The 23,024-nt window shown below is 41.8% G+C and overlaps 1 protein-coding gene across 1 annotated transcript in view; it reads left to right on the top strand.

Annotated features, from left to right (window-relative positions):
* Positions 1 to 12,988: 12,988 nt before the first annotated feature.
* The window catches only part of LOC145781765 (huntingtin-like), a 35,615-nt gene continuing 25,579 nt past the window's right edge, over positions 12,989 to 23,024 (top strand). Inside the window, exons 1-17 of the mRNA XM_082593436.1 lie at positions 12,989 to 13,059; positions 14,410 to 14,522; positions 14,749 to 14,900; positions 15,396 to 15,566; positions 15,854 to 16,043; positions 16,549 to 16,627; positions 17,347 to 17,594; positions 17,829 to 18,177; positions 18,416 to 18,461; positions 18,717 to 18,812; positions 19,166 to 19,284; positions 19,917 to 20,103; positions 20,509 to 20,679; positions 21,006 to 21,319; positions 21,687 to 21,863; positions 22,028 to 22,097; positions 22,334 to 22,469. Coding sequence (XP_082449562.1) covers positions 12,989 to 13,059; positions 14,410 to 14,522; positions 14,749 to 14,900; positions 15,396 to 15,566; positions 15,854 to 16,043; positions 16,549 to 16,627; positions 17,347 to 17,594; positions 17,829 to 18,177; positions 18,416 to 18,461; positions 18,717 to 18,812; positions 19,166 to 19,284; positions 19,917 to 20,103; positions 20,509 to 20,679; positions 21,006 to 21,319; positions 21,687 to 21,863; positions 22,028 to 22,097; positions 22,334 to 22,469 — 2,689 coding nt within the window. The remainder of the gene's footprint in view (positions 13,060 to 14,409; positions 14,523 to 14,748; positions 14,901 to 15,395; positions 15,567 to 15,853; positions 16,044 to 16,548; positions 16,628 to 17,346; positions 17,595 to 17,828; positions 18,178 to 18,415; positions 18,462 to 18,716; positions 18,813 to 19,165; positions 19,285 to 19,916; positions 20,104 to 20,508; positions 20,680 to 21,005; positions 21,320 to 21,686; positions 21,864 to 22,027; positions 22,098 to 22,333; positions 22,470 to 23,024) is intronic.

Here is a 23,024-nt window from a genome sequence, read left to right as displayed (position 1 = left end):
TTCATTTTGCAACGTCAAATCCTGAATGACTTTATTCAGGTCTGCTATTTCCATATCACGAGACTCAATTTTACGCTGAAAGCCAGAGATGACATCCGACTCTGAAGACGTCTGCACTCTGCACACTTTAGCAACGCTTTCATCTAAGGGTGACTTACCACCACAAGCCAACCAACCGAGAGGAGTGAGCAAAGCATGTGGTTCACTACGATTTTCACCAACACGTTCTTCTTTTGCCCACATCAAATAAGCGTTGTCGTTGCCAATCAGTACATCTACAGTACTACAATCATTCAAATGAAACATATTCACGTCATGAAAATGACGGAAGCCTTTTAAATCTTGTTTATGCGGTAAAGTTTTAACATCATCAGCCCAAGCTGGGTTAACCACCGAAGTTATATCACAAAACAGTTCATCTGTCTCTAACGACTGGATGTTGAGTTTGACAAGGTCAGCACAAGTAGCTTTCTGACCAGCCAGGGTATCCATTTTAAACGACGCTTTATCGTACGGTTTAAGATCAAGTTCACACACCAAGTCACTCGAAACAAACGTCAACTGCGAACCAGGATCATGCTGACAATACACCAACTTCGATTTGCCAGTCATTGGATTCAAAACACGAGCAGCAGTAACGCGGTTAAAAGCTGCTTTAACATTTCCAATCTTAACATTACGCACAGGAACTCTGGCACGAGCATCATCTTTCCCAACCGAATCCAGAGAATCACGTGACGTCACATAAAAATCATGCAGAAGAAAATAGTGTTTCCTATCGTTGTTAAGCCCACACTTACGACAGTTATTTGCATGAACGCAATCCCTAACCATATGCTGGCGCAAACAATTCAAGCATTTGCCAGCTTTCACAATAACATCTCTCCGATCTTTAGGTGTCAAGCGCAAAAATTCTTTACAATTAGACAAAAAATGATATTCAGCTTGACCACGTGACGAACAACAAATGCATGCCGGTAGGTTTTTACGTCTGGCTTCACCACCGCGCGGTGCGCCAACAACAGTCGAGTACTGCGAACTCCCTGACATCACATCATCGTGGGGTTTTACGGACGTCTGCCTAACCGGACATGAAGGCAATTTTCCTTTGCCAAACTTTTTAAATTGCTGCGACTCACCAGAATCGCCCATTAGCATAATGCTAAAATCAGTCGACTTACGCGTTTCCTCCCGTACTACAAATTCAAACAAACTCTGAAAAGTAGGCTCATCAGTGCCACCATACTGATCACCTAAAAAGTCAAGATAACGCTGCTTAGCGTCAAACGGGAGTCGCTTAGCCAAATCCAAAACAAAACGTCCTTCCAATTTGTCACGCTGACCATAAGCTTGCGCGTAAAGCAAACACTGCGATAATTCATCTTTAAACTCTTTCAAATCACTGGAAGAGGTCGAAGTCAATTTGCTACCATAGCGATACATTCTAATTTCCGGTTCTGCAAAAAGACCTCCACGAACCCCAAAACGTTGGGACAAGCGAGCTAACGACATTTCTATCCTGTCTTCCTCTGACAAGCCAGGGGTGTCAGAAACCAAATTAGCAATCGTTTGCGCAGCTGTCCTAACACAAGCTGCTTGTAACAAAGTTAAACGAGTCCCCTTAAAGGGCGAAGCTGCCATTAAGGCCGTAACACGATTTTTAAAGAAGATAAATGGCATATTATTACCATCGTAACCAATCAAGGCCGCCTTATCGAAAAACGTCCTACTATTTTGGTATTCAAAAAAGCAATCCTGCTGTTGAGAACTCGATTTAGCGGAAGAAGACAAGCTATATCCCTTAAGGGGCTGAGTGGGCTCAGTCACATGCACAGCCCGATCAGACGCGATACGCCTCTCACAACCACCCAAATTACGTGTAGCTGGGCGATCAAAACCTAGCGGCGCAGAGAACTGTGAAGGGGGCAAAGCATTACTACTAATGGCGGCCCCGTGACCTGTACGCTCTGGGGGAGAAGTTCGGTTGTAATTCGCAGACCTTGGCTCTACAGCCTTCGGAAGACCCTTAGCCGCGGCCCCGAGACCTCCTGAAACAGCTGGAAAACGTGTGGATTGCCCTGGTCCACTCACAGGTTGAACGGGTGTTTGGAAAAGGTTATGTAAATTAAACTGCGATTGATGTTCATTTCTGGAATGCCTAGAAGAGCCCTTCTTAGAGCTACGCCGAGAGCCCACCTCTGATCGATATTCAGCTAAAACTACCTCTTTACGTTGTTCAGCCCTCAACTGAGCGTCTTTGAGTGCGAACTCAGCAGCTCTCGCTTCGGCTCTCGCGGCGGCCTCAGCAGCTCTCGCTTCGGCCTCAGCTCTCGCGGCAGCCTCAGCTCGAATGGCCTCAGCTCTCGCGGCAGCCTCAGCAGCTCTCGCTTCGGCCTCAGCTCTCGCGGCAGCCTCAGCTCGAATGGCCTCAGCTCTCGCGGCAGCCTCAGCAGCTCTCGCTTCGGCCTCAGCTTGTATCTGGAGCTCCTCTCGTCTTAGCTGCAGGTTAATTTGTGCCACTATCCGAGACGAAGTCCTAGACATCTTAGTGCTTACATTTGAGGCGCTATCCTCAGGATGTATGTCAGCATCCAACATATCTGAGAACTCACTTTCTTTTTGTTCAAAGTTATTTTTTAACGAGTTAAATTCGGGATCTACCCTATCACGAAGTTCTGCCAAGATCGCAGAGTTAAAGATTTTAGTCAAAAGAGCATGGAAATGCCGTAATTCCTCTTCTAAAGTAGATAACTTAGATCTAAAAATTAACAGTTCCTGCTTATCACTCAAAGAACCTAGGGCTACAGAAAGTTTCCCAATTTGAGTCAAAATATCCCGTCTAAGATGCCGGGCCTCTCGAACTGACTTAGCCTCATCGTTAATGGGTCCCTCCCCAGAATGGCCTGCCCGACCGCAAAGAACATCATCAGGCTTAAACTCAGTCGAGTCTACGGCGGTCGAGTCCTTGTCGCCACCGAGTGTAGACATATTAAATGTTGGGGCTAAATTTAAAAATTAAAAAAAATTAAGTTACACAAACACACAAAATTATTAGGCTACAGTAGCCTAGTTATAAAAAACTTAACTGCAAAGACAGTAAAAATACAAAAAAGAATTTAAATGCACGATACCGTAGCTGTACGAGTATGAAGTCCTAAAGTCCACAAAACTTGCTTGGATTCTTCCACTTGAATCTACAAGCACAGATGGATTGTCTTTTAATCTTCTTTCTTGCCAATGAATGTCAAAGTTATTTTTCTTCAGTACCAAACTGAGAAGAAATGTCTTTACTTTTCTTTGCTTCTGTAAGAGTGTAGACTACCAACCAACAAATCTTCTTTTATTATTTCTTGTACTTCTAATTAGTTCTTCTGCACTAGCTGACAACAAACACGTCGTTTATTTTTATGCCTTCAAGTGCTTCTTGGCCTACCAGCTAACAAATTCGTTTTTTATTTTTCTTGCTTTAATTTCTTCTTGACCTACCAACTGACAAGAACTCGTCTTTTATTTTTTTTTGCTTTAATTTCTTCTTGACCTACCAACTGACAAGAACTCGTCTTTTATTTTTTATGTTTTAATTTCTTCTTGACCTACCAACTGACAAGAATTCGTCTTTTATTTTTTATGGTCACAGCGGTAAACCATAATCTCTTCGTGGGAAAATTTTAACATAAAGTTCCCGAATCCGTTCGTCTGTATATAATGACCGAAGAAACACACACTTGAACTTCTTTTCAATAAGTGTATTTCTGTAAAATTAGCCCGCGGCTATCGAAATGACTGGTGCAACGCCTTACACCTCTAAAAAACTGTCACTACGATACAGATTACTTGGATAAAAGACGGAGAATTTGTCCAGCTAGCAAGCACCAAATAAACCAGTGTTACGGCCAATCTCTGTACAAATCAAACGTCATATAAAACCGTTCAAGTCTACTGAATATTACGTCATGGAAGTTGCTAGAAAATGTGCCAAAATTGCACCATCGTTCATAGACTTGTGTCAAACTTGTTTGGACTTGTTTGGGCCTGTTTAAACAGGAAATATTACATCAGCTTTAAACACCTGTTGGAATGACTTCATAATTGTCTTTCATTTATTGCGTCACAGTTACTTTCTACGTGAATTTGAGATATTGATATCTATTCTGGTCATTCGTAAAATGATTGTTTGAAAGTTGGCCGCACATTTAACTGTTGGCTTAGTGCTTGCTAGCTGGACAAAGGTTCCGTCTTTTATCCAAGTAATCTGTTGTGTAGTGACAGTTTAAGTGGTGTACGCGTTGCACCCCCTCGTTTTTGGTAGCCGTGGGCTAATTTTTACAGAAATACACTGTTTGAAAAGAAGTTCAAGTGTGTGTTTCTTCGGTCATTATATGCAGACGAAAGGATCCGGGAACTTTAAGTTACAATTTTCCCACGAAGAAATTATGGTTTACCGCTGTGACCATAAAAAATAAAAGACGAAGTTAGTTAGTTGGTAGGCCAAGAAGCACTTAGAAGCAAAAAAAATAAAAGACGATTCTCTGTCTAGTGTTTGGCACAGAAGCACTTAGAAGCAAAAAAATAAAAGACGAAGTTTGTAGTTGGTAGGCTAAGAAGCACTTAGAAGCAAAGAAAATTAAAGACATTTCTTCTCGGTAGGCAACTGAAGAACTTTAAGCTAAAAAGTAAAGACATTTCTTCTCAGTTTGGTACAGAAGAAAAATAACTTTGACATTTATTGGCAAGAAAGAAGATTAAAGGCAATCCATCTGTGCTTGAAGATTCAAGTCGAAGAATCCAAGCAAGTTTTGTGGACGTTTGGACTTCACATACTCGTACAGCTACGGTATCGTGCATTTAAATTCTTTTTTGTATTTTTACGGTCTTTGCAGTTAAGTTTTTTATAACTACTGTAATTTTGTGTGTTTGTGTAACTTAATTTTTTAATTGTTAAATTTAGCCCTAACATTTAATATGTCTACACTCGGTGGTGACAGGGACTCGACCGCCGTCGACTCGACTGAGTTTAAGCCTGATGATGTTCTTTGCGGTCGGGCAGGCCATTCTGGGGAGGAGCCCATTAACGATGAGGCTAAATCAGTTCGAGAAGCCCGGCATCTTAGACGGGATATTTTGACTCAAATTGGGAAACTTTCTGTAGCCCTAGGTTCTTTGAGTGATAAGCAGGAACTGTTAATTTTTAGATCTAAGTTATCTACTTTAGAAGAGGAATTACGGCATTTCCATGCTCTTTTGAGTAAAATTGTTAACTCTGCAATCTTGGCAGAACTTCGTGATAGGGTAGATCCCGAATTTAACTCGTTAAAAAATAACTTCGAACAAAAAGAAAGTGAGTTCTCAGATAGGTTGGATGCTGACATACATCCTGAGGATAGCGCCTCAAATGTAAGCACTAGGATGTGTGAGAGCTCGTCACGGATAGTTGCACAAATTAACCTACAGTTAAGACGAGAGGAGCTCCAGATCCAAGCTGAGGCCGAAGCAAGAGCTGCTGAGGCCATCGCAAGAGCTGAAGCCATACGAGCTGAGGCTGCCGCGAGAGCTGAGGCCGACGCGAGAGCTGCTGAGGCCGCACGAGCAGAGGCTACCGCGAGAGCTGAGGCCGAAGCGAGAGCTGCTGAGGCCGCCGCGAGAGCCGAAGCTAGAGCTGCTGAGTTCGCACTCAAAGACGCTCAGTTGAGGGCCGAACAACGTAAAGAGGTAGTTTTAGCTGAATATCGTTCTGAGTTGGGCTCCCGGCGTAGCTCTAGGAAGGGCTCTTCTAGGCATTCCAGAAGTGAACATCAATCACAGTTTAATTTACCTAACCTGTTCCAGACGCCTGTTCAATCCGTAAGTGGACCTGTACAATCCACATGTTTTCCAGCTGTTTCAGGAGGTCTCGGGGCCGCGGCTAAGGGTCTTCCGAAGGCTGTAGAGCCAAGGTCTGCGAATTACAACCGAACTCCTCCCCCAGAGCGTACAGGTCACGGGGCCGCCATTAGCAGTAATGCTTTGCCCCCTTCAAAGTTTTCTGCGCCGCTAGTTGCTGATCGCCCAGCTACACGTAATTTAGGTGGTTGTGAGAGGCGTATCGTGTCTCCTGATTTTAACGTGTTTGAGGATCGTGATCAGGCTGTGCATGTGACTGAGCCCACTCAGCCCCTTAAGGGATATAGCTTGTCTTCTCCCGCTAAATCGAGTTCTCAACAGCAGGATTGCTTTTTTGAATACCAAAATAGTAGGACGTTCTTCGATAAGGCGGCCTTGATTGGTTACGATGGTAATAATATGCCATTTGTCTTCTTTAAAAATCGTGTTATGGCCTTGATGGCAGCTTCGCCCTTTAAGGGAACTCGTTTGACTTTGTTGCAAGCAGCTTGTGTTAGGAACAGCTGCACAAACGATTGCTAATTTGGTTTCTGACACTCCTGGCTTGTCAGAGGAAGACAGGATAGAAATGTCGTTAGCTCGCTTGTCCCAACGTTTTGGAGTTCGTGGAGGTCTTTTCGCAGAACCAGAAATTAGAAAGTATCGCTATGGTAGCAAATTGACTTCTATCTCTTCCAGTGATTTGAAAGAGTTTAAAGATGAATTGTCGCAGTGTTTGCTTTACGCGAAAGCTTATGGTCAGCGTGATAAATTAGAAGGACGTTTTGTTTTGGATTTGGCTAAGCGACTCCCGTTTGACGCTAAGCAGCGTTATCTTGACTTTTTAGGTGATCAGTATGGTAGCACTGATGAACCTACTTTTCAGAGTTTGTTTGATTTTGTAGTACGGGAGGAAACGCGCAAGTCGACTGATTTTAGCATTATGCTAATGGGCGATTCTGGTGAGTCGCAGCATTTTAAAAAGTTTGGCAAAGGAAAATTGCCTTCATGTCCGGTTAGGCAGACGTCGGTAAAACCCCATGATAATGTGATTTCAGGGAGTTCGCAGTACTCGACTGCTGTTGGCGCACTGCGCGGCGGTGTGGCCAGACATAGTGACATACCGGCGTGTTTTTGTTGTTCGTCACGTGGTCAAGTTGAATATCATTTTTTGTCTAATTGTAAAGAATTTTTGCGCTTGACACCTAAACGTCGGAGAGATGTCATTGTGAAAGCTGGAAAATGCTTGAACTGTTTGCGCCAGCATATGGTTAGAGACTGTAATCATGCAAACAACTGTCGTAAGTGTGGACCTACCAACGATAGGAAACACTATTTTCTTCTGCATGATTTTTATGTGACGTCACGTGATTCTCTGGATTTGGTCGGTAAAGATGATGCTGGTGCCAGAGTTCCTGTGCGTAATGTTAAGATTGGAAATGTTAAAGCAGCCTTTAACCGCGTTACTGCTGCTCGTGTTTTGAATCCAATGACTGGCAAATCGAAGTTGGTGTATTGTCAGCATGATCCTGGTTCGCAGTTGACCTTTGTTTCGAGTGACTTGGTGTGCGAACTTGGTCTTAAACCGTATGATAAAGCGTCGTTTAAAATGGATACCCTGGCTGGTCAGAAACCTACTTGTGCTGACCTTGTTAAACTCAACATCCAGTCGTTAGAGACTGATGAACTGTTTTGTGATATAACCTCGGTGGTTAACCCAGCTTGGGCTGACGATGTTAAGACTTTACCACATAAGCAGGATTTAAGTAGTTTCCGTCATTTTCATGACGTGAATATGTTTCATTTGAATGATTGTAGTACTGTAGATGTACTGATTGGCAATGACAACGCTTATTTGATGTGGGCAAAAGAAGAACGTGTTGGTGAAAATCGCAGTGAACCGCATGCTTTACTCACTCCTCTCGGTTGGTTGGCTTGTGGTGGTAAGTCACCCTTAGTTGAAAGCGTTGCTAAAGTGTGCAGAGTGCAGACGTCTTCAGAGTCGGATGTCATCTCTGGCTTTCAGCGTAAAATTGAGTCTCGCGATATGGAAATAGCAGACCTGAATAAAGTCATTCAGGATTTGACTTTGCAAAATGAAACCTGTGAATTGTCTCGCAATGATATTTTGGCTAGAGAACTTGTCGAACCGAATATTGAGTTGAAAGATGGTCGATTTGAGATACCTGTTCCGTTGAAGGAAGATATTGATCTACCTAACAATTTTGTGTTGGCGTCAGATAGAGCTGCTGCTTTAAGAAAGAAGGCTTTAAAACAACCTGAACTTCGTGATTTCCTTACTGACACCATGAAAGATCTTAAATCTAATGGCTATATTGAGCGTGCTGGTGAAGCAGGAAATGTCAAGGGATTTGAATGGTATTTACCATACTTTGTGACGTCACAATTAAAAAAGCGCATTGTTTACGATGGCAAGTCTGAATTTCGAGGAACTTGTGTTAATGATTTAATGTCTTCTTGTCTTGACTTGTCTGACTTGCTAAACCCTCTGGCAGATGTCTTGGCTAGATTTCGGCTTGAAAGATTTGGTTTCGTGGCCGATATGACCAAATACTTCTTTCACATTTTGGACTCTTCATTACGTAAGCCCAATTTCATTGAACTGCTTACGTACACCAGTAGTGCCGTTCGGATCGTGAACGAACGCCCTTTGGTACCTTTGAGTGACGACCCTAGGGATTTTACTGTCATCACCCCTGCCTCACTTTTGACCCCATACTTAGACCCATACTGTGCTGTTGGGCAACCACATGATCGTGACCAATTAAGAAGGGATTATCGGTTCGATTTGTCACTTTCTCATCAGTTTTGGAGTAAATGGATCGATTTTTACTTGCCAGGTCTTCAGGGCCGGAAAAAATGGCTAAAAATGGCCGAGAATTTGGAGCCTGGTCAACTTGTAGTGGTAGGTTCTCTCCAAGACATTGGTAAACGTGGGAAGTATCAACTTGGGAGGGTGCATGAGGTAGTTCCACAAATTAGGAAAGGGAAGCCTGTGGTTCGTAGAGCCAAAGTTGCCGTCTGCAACTATGATGAGAGTACGGGGAAAGTAAAAGTAGACTACGTGTTGAGGGATATTTCGTGCCTCGCCCCCGTAAAGAACACCTAAGTGTTAGGGTTTGAGCTTGGTTTTGTCTGCGGTGGCCGATACTTGTCTGAGCCCAGAACAGTCGGTTATTATCGCAACTATTGTATATAGCGTCATTTTAGCGTGTACCTATGGTACCAATTTCATGTATCGTCGTGTTTATTCTTATTGCTGTTCATTCTTTGCATGCCCTTTGTATTTGCGTATTAACTTAAACGTGAGTGATTCAAACAATTTGTGTATCATGTGTTTTTATTCATTGGCTCACGATTGTCCTTCAATTCTTTTTTAGTTATGCCATGTTAGACTGTCATAACTAGGGGCCGCTATGTTACGGCCAATCTCTGTACAAATCAAACGTCATATAAAACCGTTCAAGTCTACTGAATATTACGTCATGGAAGTTGCTAGAAAATGTGCCAAAATTGCACCATCGTTCATAGACTTGTGTCAAACTTGTTTGGACTTGTTTGGGCCTGTTTAAACAGGAAATATTACATCAGCTTTAAACACCTGTTGGAATGACTTCATAATTGTCTTTCATTTATTGCGTCACAGTTACTTTCTACGTGAATTTGAGATATTGATATCTATTCTGGTCATTCGTAAAATGATTGTTTGAAAGTTGGCCGCACATTTAACTGTTGGCTTAGTGCTTGCTAGCTGGACAAAGGTTCCGTCTTTTATCCAAGTAATCTGTTGTGTAGTGACAGTTTAAGTGGTGTACGCGTTGCACCCCCTCGTTTTTGGTAGCCGTGGGCTAATTTTTACAGAAATACACTGTTTGAAAAGAAGTTCAAGTGTGTGTTTCTTCGGTCATTATATGCAGACGAAAGGATCCGGGAACTTTAAGTTACAATTTTCCCACGAAGAAATTATGGTTTACCGCTGTGACCAACCAGTTAAATGTGCGACCGACTTCCAACAAACAACTTCGAGAATGAATCAGAAAAATTTGTGATAACTCAAAGGCGACGCAACATTTCATGTTTAAACCGGTTTCAACAGGTTTGACACGAGTCTTACGGACGATGGTGCAATTTTGGCTCATGTTTTAGGAATTTCCATGACGTAATATTCAGTAGACCCGAACGGTTTCTACATGACGTTTGACCAGGCGAACAACCGTCTGGAACACCCAGTGATCGATTTCGAGTAATGGGTAGTACCAAATTTAAGTCATAAGTAGAGTAGACAACCGGAAACAGACATTGCCTTCGGCTGCAACGTGGGTCAGGTGTACGTCGGAAGGCGTACACCGATGCATAGCGCTCAAGTCCGCTTTCCCGCAATGCAGGATAAAGATAATAAAAAAAAAACAAACATCTGCTAGTCAAGTCATTAGGGGTAGCCACTTTAACAAGTCGAAATTCTGCCACTGAAATTGATTAGAATGCAACCGCCAACCAATCAGAACATGTTATAAGAGGCTACCGTCCAATTGTGATCCTTCTCGCACTCATCCAGAGAGTTAATGCTTGTTTTAAACTTTATTTGGTAAATACAGAAGAAAAAGAGCAATAGCAGTAGTGGGAATCGAACCCGCGTCAATGAAATGACTACTGTCTAGCCCTAACCCTAACCCCTAAGCCAACCAGTTGACAAAAAATCCATCACTTAATTTGCTTTCTATCATCTTCTTTTCGCCATTTTTTACGTCACTTAAACCGTAGCTTGTGATTGGTTGGCGGTTTCATTCTAATCAATTTCAGTGGCAGAATTTCGACTTGTTAAAGTGGCTACCGTCATTAGGACACATCGTCAGTGATGCCAGATATTTTTAACCCAAAATAGTATTTATTCTATTGAAGCAAATTGGGATAAATGGGAAATCAAGGGATTCAGCAATACAACACTCCGAAACTGTTAAAAATTTTCCGCAAATTTAAAGCAAAAGCAGCTCATTTTTTTCAGGCAAAGCATGCGGATCTGGGAACTCTTAAAATTTGTCAAACAATCCAAGGCATTGTAATATTTTGGGGGATTGACAGACATTTTAAAGGGTTGTCAGATCATATTCTTAACCTTGACCCTCACTTTTATAACCCTAGCCGTAATTCAAGAAACTAGTCCAATTAGAATTGGTATCCTTGACAATGCCCGAAAATACCTGAAAATGCCCGACAATGGGTATTTAGAGGTACAGAGTTATTGCTTCTCGGAAAAAATTGTTTTAAAAATTCTTTTCCAAAATGTGAGATCATTTCAAAATGAAAATTTTTATGCAGACATACTTCCATTTTGGTGCGTAATCGAATATGGGAAAAGTCGCTTTGAAGTGGAAAAATCTTGAATCAGATTTGAGGAAATTTGCTGGTGTAACTCTGGCATGGCAACACGGTTTCCATTTGCAAAGTGCAACCTGCAAGCAGTGCATCAATTTGAATAATTTGATGCCATCAAATTATCCATTCTCAGGCATCGTGAAATATAGCCGTGATTTTTGATTCCAATTTGGCTAATTTGCAGATGACGGTTATAATTGATTCCAGTCACAGATTATGCTCTAACAACCCTTGAAGATGTCTGTCAATCTCTAAAACTGCCAACAATGCTCAAGGTTGCCAGTTCCGCTGTTTTTACTCCTTTCGGTCCCCGGAACAGAGTTGTAACATGTCTTTTTTTGTTTTGTTTCAGGTTTGGTGACTGAGTGTGGCGCCAAAATGTTTTCAAAAGGTTTCTTTTTGTTATTGCTAAATTCGTGTGTTTACTTTATCGTTTTGTTTATTTTCGCGCCAGCAATGAAAACTGAACTGAATTGAAGTGACATACGTACTGCAAATTCATGATAGTGATTTCCAAACGCTGTTTTATCGATACATTCATACATATTTTCAACCTGTTGGTTTTGCCACCATTTCTTATTGTTGGTGCCAAATTTGTGTGTTTAATTTATCGTATTCTACATGTTTGAGCAAGCAATGACAAATAAAATTGAATTGAATTTCGAACCTACTTTAGGTAGAATAAATACTGACTTCATCGTTTCTACTTAAAAACATTTGGTAACACTGACATTTTGTAAATCAGTCAAGATTAAAGTGAACCTGTGACGCCAATAGGGTAATTTGTTGAAGTTTAGTTTAGTTTAGTGTTTAGTTTAGTTTAGTTGTTTAGTTTAGTTGTTTAGTTAGTTTGTTTTGTTTAGTTATTTAGTTTAGTTGTTTAGTTTTAGTTGTTTAGTTTAGTTTAGTGAAGTTTAGTTTTTATTATCTTTATCCTGCATTGCGGGAAAGCGGACTTGAGCGCTATGCATCGGTGTACGCCTTCCGACGTACACCTGACCCACGCTGCAGCCGACTGCAATGTCTGTTTCCGGTTGTCTACTCTATTTATGACTTAAATTTGGTACTACCCATTACTCGAAATCGATCACTGGGTAGAGGCAATTATCGTAAAGTTTCTTGCCCAGAGAAACAACAGCAAGTGCGGGTGACTGGAGTTGAACACGCAGGCTCTCGACTGCGAGCCCAACGCGCTAACCACTCGGCCACTCCTGCAAAACCTGAAAAACCATTGTGCCAGCACAAATGCTGCTTCAGTGTATTATTAAATTGAAATATAATCTCTTTTGAGATAAGGTGTGGAAGAAGTCGCCTTTGCGAAGCAATGTGGGCACATGTCTAATGCTTCTTAGTTTTATGAGGTGGATCGATGTTTATAGTTGTATGGCAGATGCCAGAATGACAGTGGTCTCTCAGTCTAGTGACATTCGTAAGTAACAAACAAGTAGCCTACTGTATCGTAGGCTAGGAAAATATACATTTGAAAATGTTTAATTATGAATAGTCTCGTGCAGAATAATCGTTACAACAAACAACTTGGTCGTTACTACTCAGTCATTACCGTATGCCACAGTTTCGTTTATTTCCAAGCAAACGGAGTTCATTTATTTTATTTGCAGTTATTTTTTTTTCCTAGGGGTTAAATATCACAGCTTTTACCATTTGTCATATTTTGTAAGATTAACTTGGTCTGAAGTTTTGATGATTGTGCAGAAAGTTCTATTTCAGCTATTTTATGGAAAAAGTACTCAAGTCTGTCAATGCTCTTAAGTCTGTTTATGGGGAACTAATCGCAGAGGACAAACCGTAAGTTGGCATTGATTACGGAATGTAAACTTCGTTATATTTTATTTTGCACTTATTGTAGCAACATACAGTACAGTACGGTAGGTGGCTAATAAGACGGGCTGTAAGTCTATTGAAGCTTGTACTTTCGCAAACAAACAAGTGTTAAGATGCATTCAAGTAAGGTTTACTTGTCTAATACGGTATGGTAAAAGTCTGTATGGGTTTTGGCGTGATGACAGGGTGGGGTCAATCTTGGTCTGACAGCCAGTGAGAACTATGACCTTGCTTGTCTGACAGACTTCTTGGTGCTTGTAAGTCTCCACACAACGACAACGTCTTGGCTGTTGACCAGGTTGGTAGAAATAATGATAAAACAAGAGACTGTACCAAACTGTTGTGCAAGTTAGATTAGCCATACTATGAGTCGTTCTTGCAGGTTTGCTGATGTCTTTGTAAAACACCTGTTTTAAGCTGAAGCTATGTGAATCTAGTGTTCTGACTTTATTATAGGATCATTTGTGGAGTCCATATAATTTAAACACAGACACATGGTCATATTCTGAGTAGGCACTCACTGTGACAGCAATTTAGGCTGTGACACTGACTGTTTGGAATTCGTGTGACTTATTTAGGATGCAGCACTGGTTAGCTAGGGTTTTTTTTGGTTGTTTATCAACCAAAAATCACTTTTTTGCATGTTTACTTGACTTCAGCAACATGGTCCTGTGTTTTGCCATGCTAGACAGGTAATCAATACCTGGTCTAGCTCCCTGAAAACGTCAGTCGTGTCTGATTGACAAAACGTCGGAATAAAAGCAGATTGACACTTTATATATCATGTGATAGTTTAGCTTAACTTGCACCAGTAGAATGCATCATATTATTTAACTAAATGCTTGGTGAACAGCATCATTCAATTTTCAAAAACTTACAGCTTTTTTCAAAAGTTATTTGCAGTCCCAGAATATTACTTTGTTGTCCCCTATTTTAGACAATTTAGTGGCGACAAAAGACACATTTTGCTGTCTGGATAAGCAATTTTACACCTCTTAAGACTAGCACTCTAGCAGACACTCAACAGCTCGAAAAAATATTTAAATACCGGGACCAGAAAAAATGACCAAATTAAATTGAAAATAACCGAAATTTTTTACACAAATTCTGACAAATGACCAAAATACTACAGCGAAAAAAACCCCGGCTACTTAAGTTTTGTGTTGAATGTGTTTTTGAATCATTTACACAATAGTATTCTTACCTTTCCAATGTATATTTTTATGTATTCTACAATCTACATGACCTAATATGCATAATTGAATCAGCATATCTGCAAAATTTTGACAGATAATAATTTGACAAATGTTTCAGATCTAAGGATGCGACTACCTCACCAAAAGATCGTCAAGCATATTGCAATGTCATTGCAGAATCTATGACATCACAGTCAGTAAAAAACAGCAATGATTTCCAAGCACTGTTAGGTAAGTTTGGTGTTGCTATTGTTAAAAAGATAAAACAAGTGTGATGTAATTGAGTTATGGCATACCAATAGAGTAGGAGTGATTGCATGGTTAGAAGTTAGAACCGCAGTTTTGTGAAACCCAGCAACGTGTTGACGATTGCGCTGAAATTGGATGATCTGCTTGTCAAGGTGTAACTAATGTATTCACCCATGTCATGTCGAACAAACCTGTTTCTTGTTTTCAGCGGTTTCGATTGAAATCCTCCTTCAGACTTGCGGAGATGATAATGCGGATGTTAGATTGAATGCTGAGGAATGCCTCAACAAGCTTATCAAAGGATTATACGACACTCAGATTGGCAGAGTGCTTCTTGAACTTTGCAAAGAAATCAAAAAGGTTTTTATTTGCTTCACATTTGTTTGCAACGGCCTCATCATCTTTTTGTAGCACAAAAGCAGTCGCAAATGCGTCGCAATTGTCATCTGGCTAAGGCTGGTCTAGCCCCTGATACACCATATTGTAGCCCACGCCAGATGACGATTACGACGCATTTGTGCTACAGGCTGCTTTTGTGCTACAAAAAGATGATGAAGTCGTTCTAGCCGCTACAATACGGTGCAACAGGTGCCCTTGACCCTTCAACTGGTGAAGAAAGAACAGTTTTCTTTAAAACAATTCATTTTGTGCGACCAGTGTTAAACTATGAAGTGATTTTATATTTTCTCAAAATATTTATGTCTCGTGTTCAATGTTCATCAGTCATCGCAGATTATTCGCAGTCACGGTTATGTTGCCTCGTACTCGTAATGGTGACATCGCTAAGAGCTAAGAGGTTTATACCTGTGAGAGGTGGATGGTATACAGTCACTTCACTCTAAACTATTTATTCAGAATGGCCACCCGCGTAGTCTTCGGGCCGCGATGGGAAAGTTTTCCGATCTGTGCTTCATGATCCGGCCGGCCAAAGGACGCACATACATCATCTATCTCCTCCCTTGTCTTGGTAGGATCTCACAGAGGGAGGAGGAGTCAATCCACGATTGCCTGGCTCCCATTGTTTCGGTGAGCTCCCAACTAATTCAAACTGTTTATCTAATTCTGTTCATTTATGAAGGATATTCTTTCCAATTCAATGCATCTGTAGATTGCATCTTCACCTCATTTTGTTTTGATGTTAAAGGTAATGTTTGCACTGTCTTACGGATGTATTGGAAATAAGTTGTTTTAGTGTTTGACAAGATTAGATTTTTATTGGCGGAAAGCTTGGAATAAAAACTCAAATCTGTTTCACAATCTCATGCAGTCTCCAACGACCGATGGTGTGAACTTAGTTTGTTGTTTTCATCCAGAAAATCTTCAGCAGTCTCGGAACGTTCGCCTCAGAGAGCGAAGTCCAAGGATTAATCGCATGCTTCCTCAAGAACCTGTCCAATCATTCGGTTACTGTTCGTCGTACGGCTGGACTGTGTCTGCATTCAATCGCTGCTAACTCCCGAAAGGTTCCATTGGTGCTATTCCCAATGATCAATTCTATTTTGGGTAAGTTCGATAGTGGCATACCGATTACCGACTCGTCCATACGGATGAACTTAGAACCAGTTTTTTTCTTTTAGCTTCAACTTGAATGTATTTTGATGATAGAAATTGTTGCGTGTAAGAGCATTATAAGGAAGTGTCAAGGATTTGAAATGCCATGCTGGTATGTTCAGTTAAACTGACGTTAAAACTTGTAGCCTTTCTTCAGTTGAAGCCAGGAACTTCCTTTCAGAAACTTAGCGATGTTTTTCAAAATACAACTGTCGAAATCATTGTAGTAGTTCTGCACAAAATTTGTTGCTGTCTGTTCAAACCTGGCAGTGGCTGGCAACTTCATTGTAAACGTTGTTTCGAGTGGATGATGTTTATTTTGTGTGCGGTAACGTTTTTTATAAGTTTTTCAAACATGGATTGTAAATCTTCACTGCTGCATTCTCGCAACCGTAGCTTGAAGATTCTTGATGACGTAACAATCCACTCACGCTATCACATCTGTGTTGTGCTTCAGATATCCTCGAGCAGCGCAGCGAGAACAGGAGCACGATACTTGGTTGTTTGCAGTCGCTGCGTGTCGTCATACCGCTTTTGTCTCAGGCGACGCCGCGCGAACGGAGGCCTGTTATCGCGAAGGTGGGAAATTGCATTGCAGGAAATCCAGATATTTGTTCATAGAGTGATCAGGAGCGCTCCTCCAAGGCGGTACCAAATCCTTCTGTACCTGGTACTTCCTCTAAAGCGGCACTAAAACCGTTTGGACGAGTACTTCCTTCAAGGCGGTACCAAACTCGTCTGGATCTCCGCGGTTTGTTATAAAACACGCAGTGACGTTGTGTGAGACTTCATTGAAACGGGTGAATTGCACTGGTTTTGTTTGAGGTCTGCTGGGCATAGGCCCAGGGTAGCACCACAGCTCATCCTCACACTTCGCAGCCTTGGACGTCGGTATTCGTCTGGTCTGGTATAAACGTAAATTTCGTCTACAAGGTACAAACATCTGATTTGATTACTCGCACGGCGTTCGAATCAAATCAGCGCTTTTGTACTTTTCACCTCAACTACATTCTTGCGTTCCTTTATCAGTATTAATTGTGCGGCGATTAACATCACTTTAGGTGAGTCTACTACTGTAGTGCAAACGACTACAATACTTCACTTCGACTTATTTTGCTTGTTTTTGCCTTATTCTGTCTTTTGTTAAATACAAGTCTAGTAAGAATGCAACAGTTCGGAAAAACACCTGTGTATATTTTATATGTGTAACACTTAAACTCTGCCTATTGCCGTTCTACTTCTGAAGTTGGGTCAGTTATGTAATCACAGAAAAGTTAATATCAAACAAAACGCTTGTAACAAATGTGCATATCATTTATCAGGTTTGTGAGGCGGCTTTCTATTACTCCTGCCATAAGGATCACACAGTCATTACATCCGCTCTTGAACTCCTGGAGCAAATGCTTCTGCTCTTCCCACGAGAATTACATGCGATCCTCATCAGGGAAAGAATGGGGGATCCGACCTTTGTCACTGGGGGAAGGATTGCAACCCCAGTTGAAGGTGATTGGGTTGATGCTTTCTCAATTCAGTTGTTTGTTCATGCTCATGAACAACTAAAGATGTTATCATCCAACCTCCATTTAGAAATGGTCTGTTCTGAGACATGTTTTCAAGAGCTTCTTGCATCTAAATTGTAGACTATTGGCTCTTTGTCACTTTTGGACCCCATTAGGTGGAGCGGAAAGTGAAATAGTTACAATCGTAATCTGCAAATACTGTTGTGTATATTTTCAGACAAAAATCAAGCGAATGTGAACGACCAATCAAATGTTGTCACGTCTATTTCCAAAGAGACCCCACCCACTGATATACCCAATCACAACGCTCCAATTTTAAATTCGGAGGAGAACCCGCACAATGAAGATCCGGTCGTTCACGATTCACTAGACGATGTCGGAGAAGATGAGAATCTTCATCCTGAAGATGAATCGAATCTTGATGACGAGAATCCTGTTGCATCCGACTCCATAGAAAAACGATTTCATCTCCTCACATCCGAGGACATGTTTGCACTGCGAGGTACATCGTCTTCAGACATCAGTAACTTCCCCGCCACGACTCTCGCCAGGCTCCTCTGTCAGAGGTCAGTTCGGTTTATTGAAGAATATTTTTAAGTTTGCTATATGTTCACATTATGACCTCAGCATACATAAAGCTTTGTTGAATCATAATTGTTAATCAACGTCCCAGTCACACGCGTTCCTTGTCCTTGTTCCTTGTGTAGAATGTTTAGTGTACTCGTTGGATACACACGAACTTGTGGATACACACTCGCATTGCTTCGTTGTTATTATTCTGCTGATGCTTGAAACAACTTTTAGGTATTTGCTGTCGGATCAGAGAGGCGAGCTCCTTCCGGATGCTAAGGTAAGCAATTTGTTCAGGCGACATGACGATGTTTCCTTCGAGATTGCACTTTGAACCCGCGACCCATTTCACTTTCATTGTTCTGTTGACAATGTGTTCTTGAATGGCAAGACGGTCCGATACTTGACGTCATAATGCAACTAACTTTACCGCTTTCCACCTCCCCAAATGTCTCATGTGTTGGCCTCCAGTGCCCCCATTCAACCACCAGGTGGCAGCAAAGCCAGGAGTAATCTAAATACTCCCCCATTGCAGGTTCGCGTCAGTTCCAAGACGTTAGCTCTGAGGTGTTTCAATGAACTTGTGAAGATGTTTCCCGTCTTGTATTGCCAATCATTGTTCGATCACGCGGTGAGTATCATGTGATCGTGATGCACCTAATTGTTTTGTCACAATAAATAACGCTAATGTGCAGTCATCGATGAAGTGTGGCAGGAAGCCAGGAAGGTCATTTCTGTAAATTGCTGAGTGTTAAAGGAGGAGTCGCTGCAGACAACCGGTCGAGCCTGATGTTTCGAGATAAACACTCAGGCTTCTTTGAAACTAAATGGATAATAAGGCCGAGCGTTTGTATTGTTGTAACTCTACAAAACAATTGCTATAATTCTTTCAAAACTGACGTTTCAAAACAGTACTAATGAGAAATATGAAAGAATCACGCATTCGCGCGACGGCACAAAATTAAATCTCACTCTTCCCCACAGGATAGCGAGGTGTTCCTGTGTGATGCTTCATTGTATCGAGGCCACTCTGATCCCCAGCTTCGTGGCGCTGCACTTTGTACCGTGGCCGCTTTCATCAATGCGGTGGTGCTCGATGGCAGGTGGGTCTCGTGCTTCTTCTGTATGTAGCTAAGCCATCTAACTGTCTCTCGTCGAAAACCATCTGCACACTCGTCCGCAGGGTTTCTATCAATATTTTTGACTTTACATGACAATGAGATTGTTGGAGGATGGCGGAGTGCAAACGTTCCCAAGCGGCCACTTGTAAGTCTGCGGAACCAAGATGGAAGTTTCCTCAACCCATTCCAACCGAGGCGTTTGGATAATTGAGTTTTTGGGGCTTGAATCGAATGTTTTCTCATAAATCAGTAACCCAATGTTGAAATATTTACCACCTAAAATGAGAAACTCTTTCTATTCGTTATCGGTATGACGACGACAAACGAAGTGTGCGCAGATTACAAGATTAGTGACTGATCTCAATTATCCTAATTGAAAAACAGATTTAAGTGCAACCAAAAGAGAGCCCAAAGTATGCTCTTAATAGCGACGAAGACAGTAGTTTTCGAATTGTTTTCTAAACATGAGGTTAGTATTATTAGCGCTATTAATTTTTTGGATAGATTGACTTGGCATTCCAACCACTGGTGTAAGTCCAAAAACATGAAGCATCTTGCAAACCTCAGTCTCTGTTGTCCTTGTCTGCTTCCTCACTTACAACTCCTCTTTCCAGATCCGACGTTGATGTTTGGTATGACAACATCAAAGCGATGTATCCGGACGTGATATCAACCAGCTGTCCCTCCATCTCATTGCTTGTTGGCATGCTGCGTCATGGTTTTTCTGATGAGTCATCGACCTGTCTTCGTCAAGCATGCTCTGCTGCCACCGTGTGTCTTCATTCCCTTCTATTCAGCAAGGTGACATTATTTTGAGAATTGAGATTGTAGATAGCTGTCAGTGCATTGCAATGTTTGTTCATTATCATGTTTGGTATTTTATTATTTTTATGAAACCTTCAATTCAGTGTTGCCAGATAAATTTTTCAGCTCAATTTCCTTAAAAAACAAGCCTAATCGTTACAAGCACAATAGTGGAAAAATTTGTGCAAAGTAGTCAATCAACTAATCATCAAGACCAAAAATTATGAAGCAAAAAATGTCATTTATTCTATGAAGATTGGTTCGAAATAAAACGAAACAATCACACCCCAATCGGCAACGGTTAAAATTTTCCCGCAAACAGGAAACAAAACTAATGCAGTTGCGCTGAAAACCAGCGGAACTGGCAACCTTGCTTCTGTTAATACATCACATCCATCGCAGCATTACCGGCACGGCCTGGATTTGTTAGAATCCATCATTGGCCTACAAGATAACTCGTACTGGCTGCTACGAACGGATGTTCTGGATGTGCTGGCTACTCTCAATTACAGGCAGGTGTCCTTCCTCAGCCGCATGGTGCCACCCAGTGACGGTGACGTAGTAATGAAGGAGGTAAGCAGGAGATCCACGTCACCATTTGAATTGATGTGTCATAATGTATTTGTATTTAAAAGGGTGTTTAAGCATTTCCATAGCAACTTACGTTAGTTTAGCATTGTCTATCAGGCTTGATGCTACTTCAATCAATATTATTTTTTAAAGCATATGAATAAAATGATAATTTTTTTAAATTAATTGCTTGCAAGGTTACATCTATTAAACGTGTTTTGTTATTAAAAGGATTTGCGAAGGTTGATCTTCAACATCCTTCCTGATAGAACATGACGTGGCTATGTGGGTTGCGCGCAGTGACATTATTTGGTTTCTTATAATTCCAGTGTTTCCAAAGAAAAGCTTTGAAAATGATTTTTGCGTGTTTATCGGAGCATGATGGAAGAATTCGAAAATCTGCTGCGGAAACCCTGCTGGGTATCGTCAACAACTTCTATCCTCGGAACATATTGAACCGTGACGTTGTCGCCCTGGAAGCGTTTGAATTATGTCGTCATCAGCTCGGCGACGTGTTGTGCGGCAAGAGCGATGACGTCACAAAGTCATCCAAGCGCGTCAGTGATATCACGGCGGACAAAAGCTTGCTGAAAACTTATCGTGGTTACGATGGGGAACCGCCGGTGGAGGGCACCAACGAGAGGTGAGGGGTTGTCGCATAGACCTGCCGTGTTGGTCAGGCTGGTGCTTCGACCTGGTTTCGAACCATGGCTTTGCTGACGTCAGTATGACGGTGGCTGGGATTGTGTTGGTTCAGTTGATGAACTCACGAGTTGTGAGGAAGGGAAACGTTCGACTCTTCGGGTGCGCGCTTCAGCAACTTTTCACATTTAGCGGCACCTTGTGGATGGAATAGCTACCAGAAACTTCCCCTCCATGATCTCGTGGCCCCGTAAGCTGGTACCAGTCGTTATAGTGTCATGTTTCATCCTGGTGTTGGAGATTATTCTACAACAATGCTGATGAGGTTGTTCAGAGAGTTATTTAAATTCTATTAAATTTTTCTTTAGTTTGTCTTTTCTTCTGGAGGAGCTTGCCACTTTTCTCTCCCAATCAACATCCAAACACCGGACGAGAGGAGCCCTTCTTGCTCTCCGCTTCCTGTCCACCGCGTACCCCCCTTGCACATATCCACAAAGCTGGGGGTGCCACTTGACAGAGGGGGGCAGTGCTGCATCCAGCCTCAGGTGCGTGTTGTTATAGAACAGAAACGTTGTTCACGCTGTAAATCTGTTGGTGTTTTGTTTCTGTCCATTAATGTGTTGGTCCATTGTTAGCTGATATTGGTATAATAACCATTTTGTGATACCTCCTCCTGATGTCTCCTCACTGATGTTGATTCCTTTCGTAGATCACGCACCGAGAGCACCCTGAGTTCGACTTCTGTGTCCTCCAATACTGGATCATCCAAAGAAAGACAGGTGACTTTGAAATATCTTCTTGTATGAATTGGATGTTGCAGCGCCTGGATCACCAGTAGGTGGTAGTGTTGTGTTAGTACGCTCACCTCCAAAGCGAAAGGTCCAGTGTTCGACACCTGGTCACTTTCATGATTGAAAAATTTCTTTCTTACTCTTTGTGACGTCTCTCTCACCACCAAGACCACATTCATAGTGATCCCCAATCCCTCCCCACTGACTAACATCTTCCACCACAGGAAACCATCCAGCAGGCCGGCATGATCCCGTTGGTGATGGGACTGCTCAAGTCGTCATGGTTACCGCTGGACATACCATCCCATTGTGACGCCATACTGCTGGCAGGCAATCTCCTGGCGGGAGCGGCCAGTCACGGTGAGTGACGTTGGTGTGCGACAAACAAACGGATTGCAGAGGTTCAGATTTCTATAATTTGATGTTGCGCAGTTGTAGCATGGAGGTATAAGTTGGGATTTTAGATTAAGAGATGCGGAACTATATCCGCTTTTGGCTTATCCGTCACACTGGAATGGAAATTTTGTTTTGATTTAAACATTGCTGAACTTTTTAAGGCTTCATAGAAGAAATAAAGTCAGCTTTGAAATCATGTAAGGTTTCTTGTTGAAAGCAAGCTTCCAATAAAGTGTAAAAAATCATCGAATTGAAAATCAACTCTCCAGTGGAGCCAGGAAAGTGGAGTTCTGCATTTGTGATGTAATGTCGCTCGTATGAACCAGGAACACGCGGCTTTGTTGCATGTGGTTGTAAGGATTTTTAGTGGAGAAATATTTTGTTTGATAAGTTCGGCAAAATAAGTTAATGCGTTATAAACTTACCCCAGCATTGCAGAATCTCTTTCATTGATGTTTAATTCGTCAAAACCAACTTTTTGAACTCACTACCCTCACCACGGTTGGTGTTTTCCATTCA

This window comes from Aplidium turbinatum, chromosome 13, assembly GCF_918807975.1.
Source record: "Aplidium turbinatum chromosome 13, kaAplTurb1.1, whole genome shotgun sequence".
In the NCBI taxonomy this organism is placed as follows: domain Eukaryota; kingdom Metazoa; phylum Chordata; class Ascidiacea; order Aplousobranchia; family Polyclinidae; genus Aplidium; species Aplidium turbinatum.
Note: the sequence above shows the minus strand (reverse complement) of the source record. Positions and strands in the feature narration are given on the sequence as shown.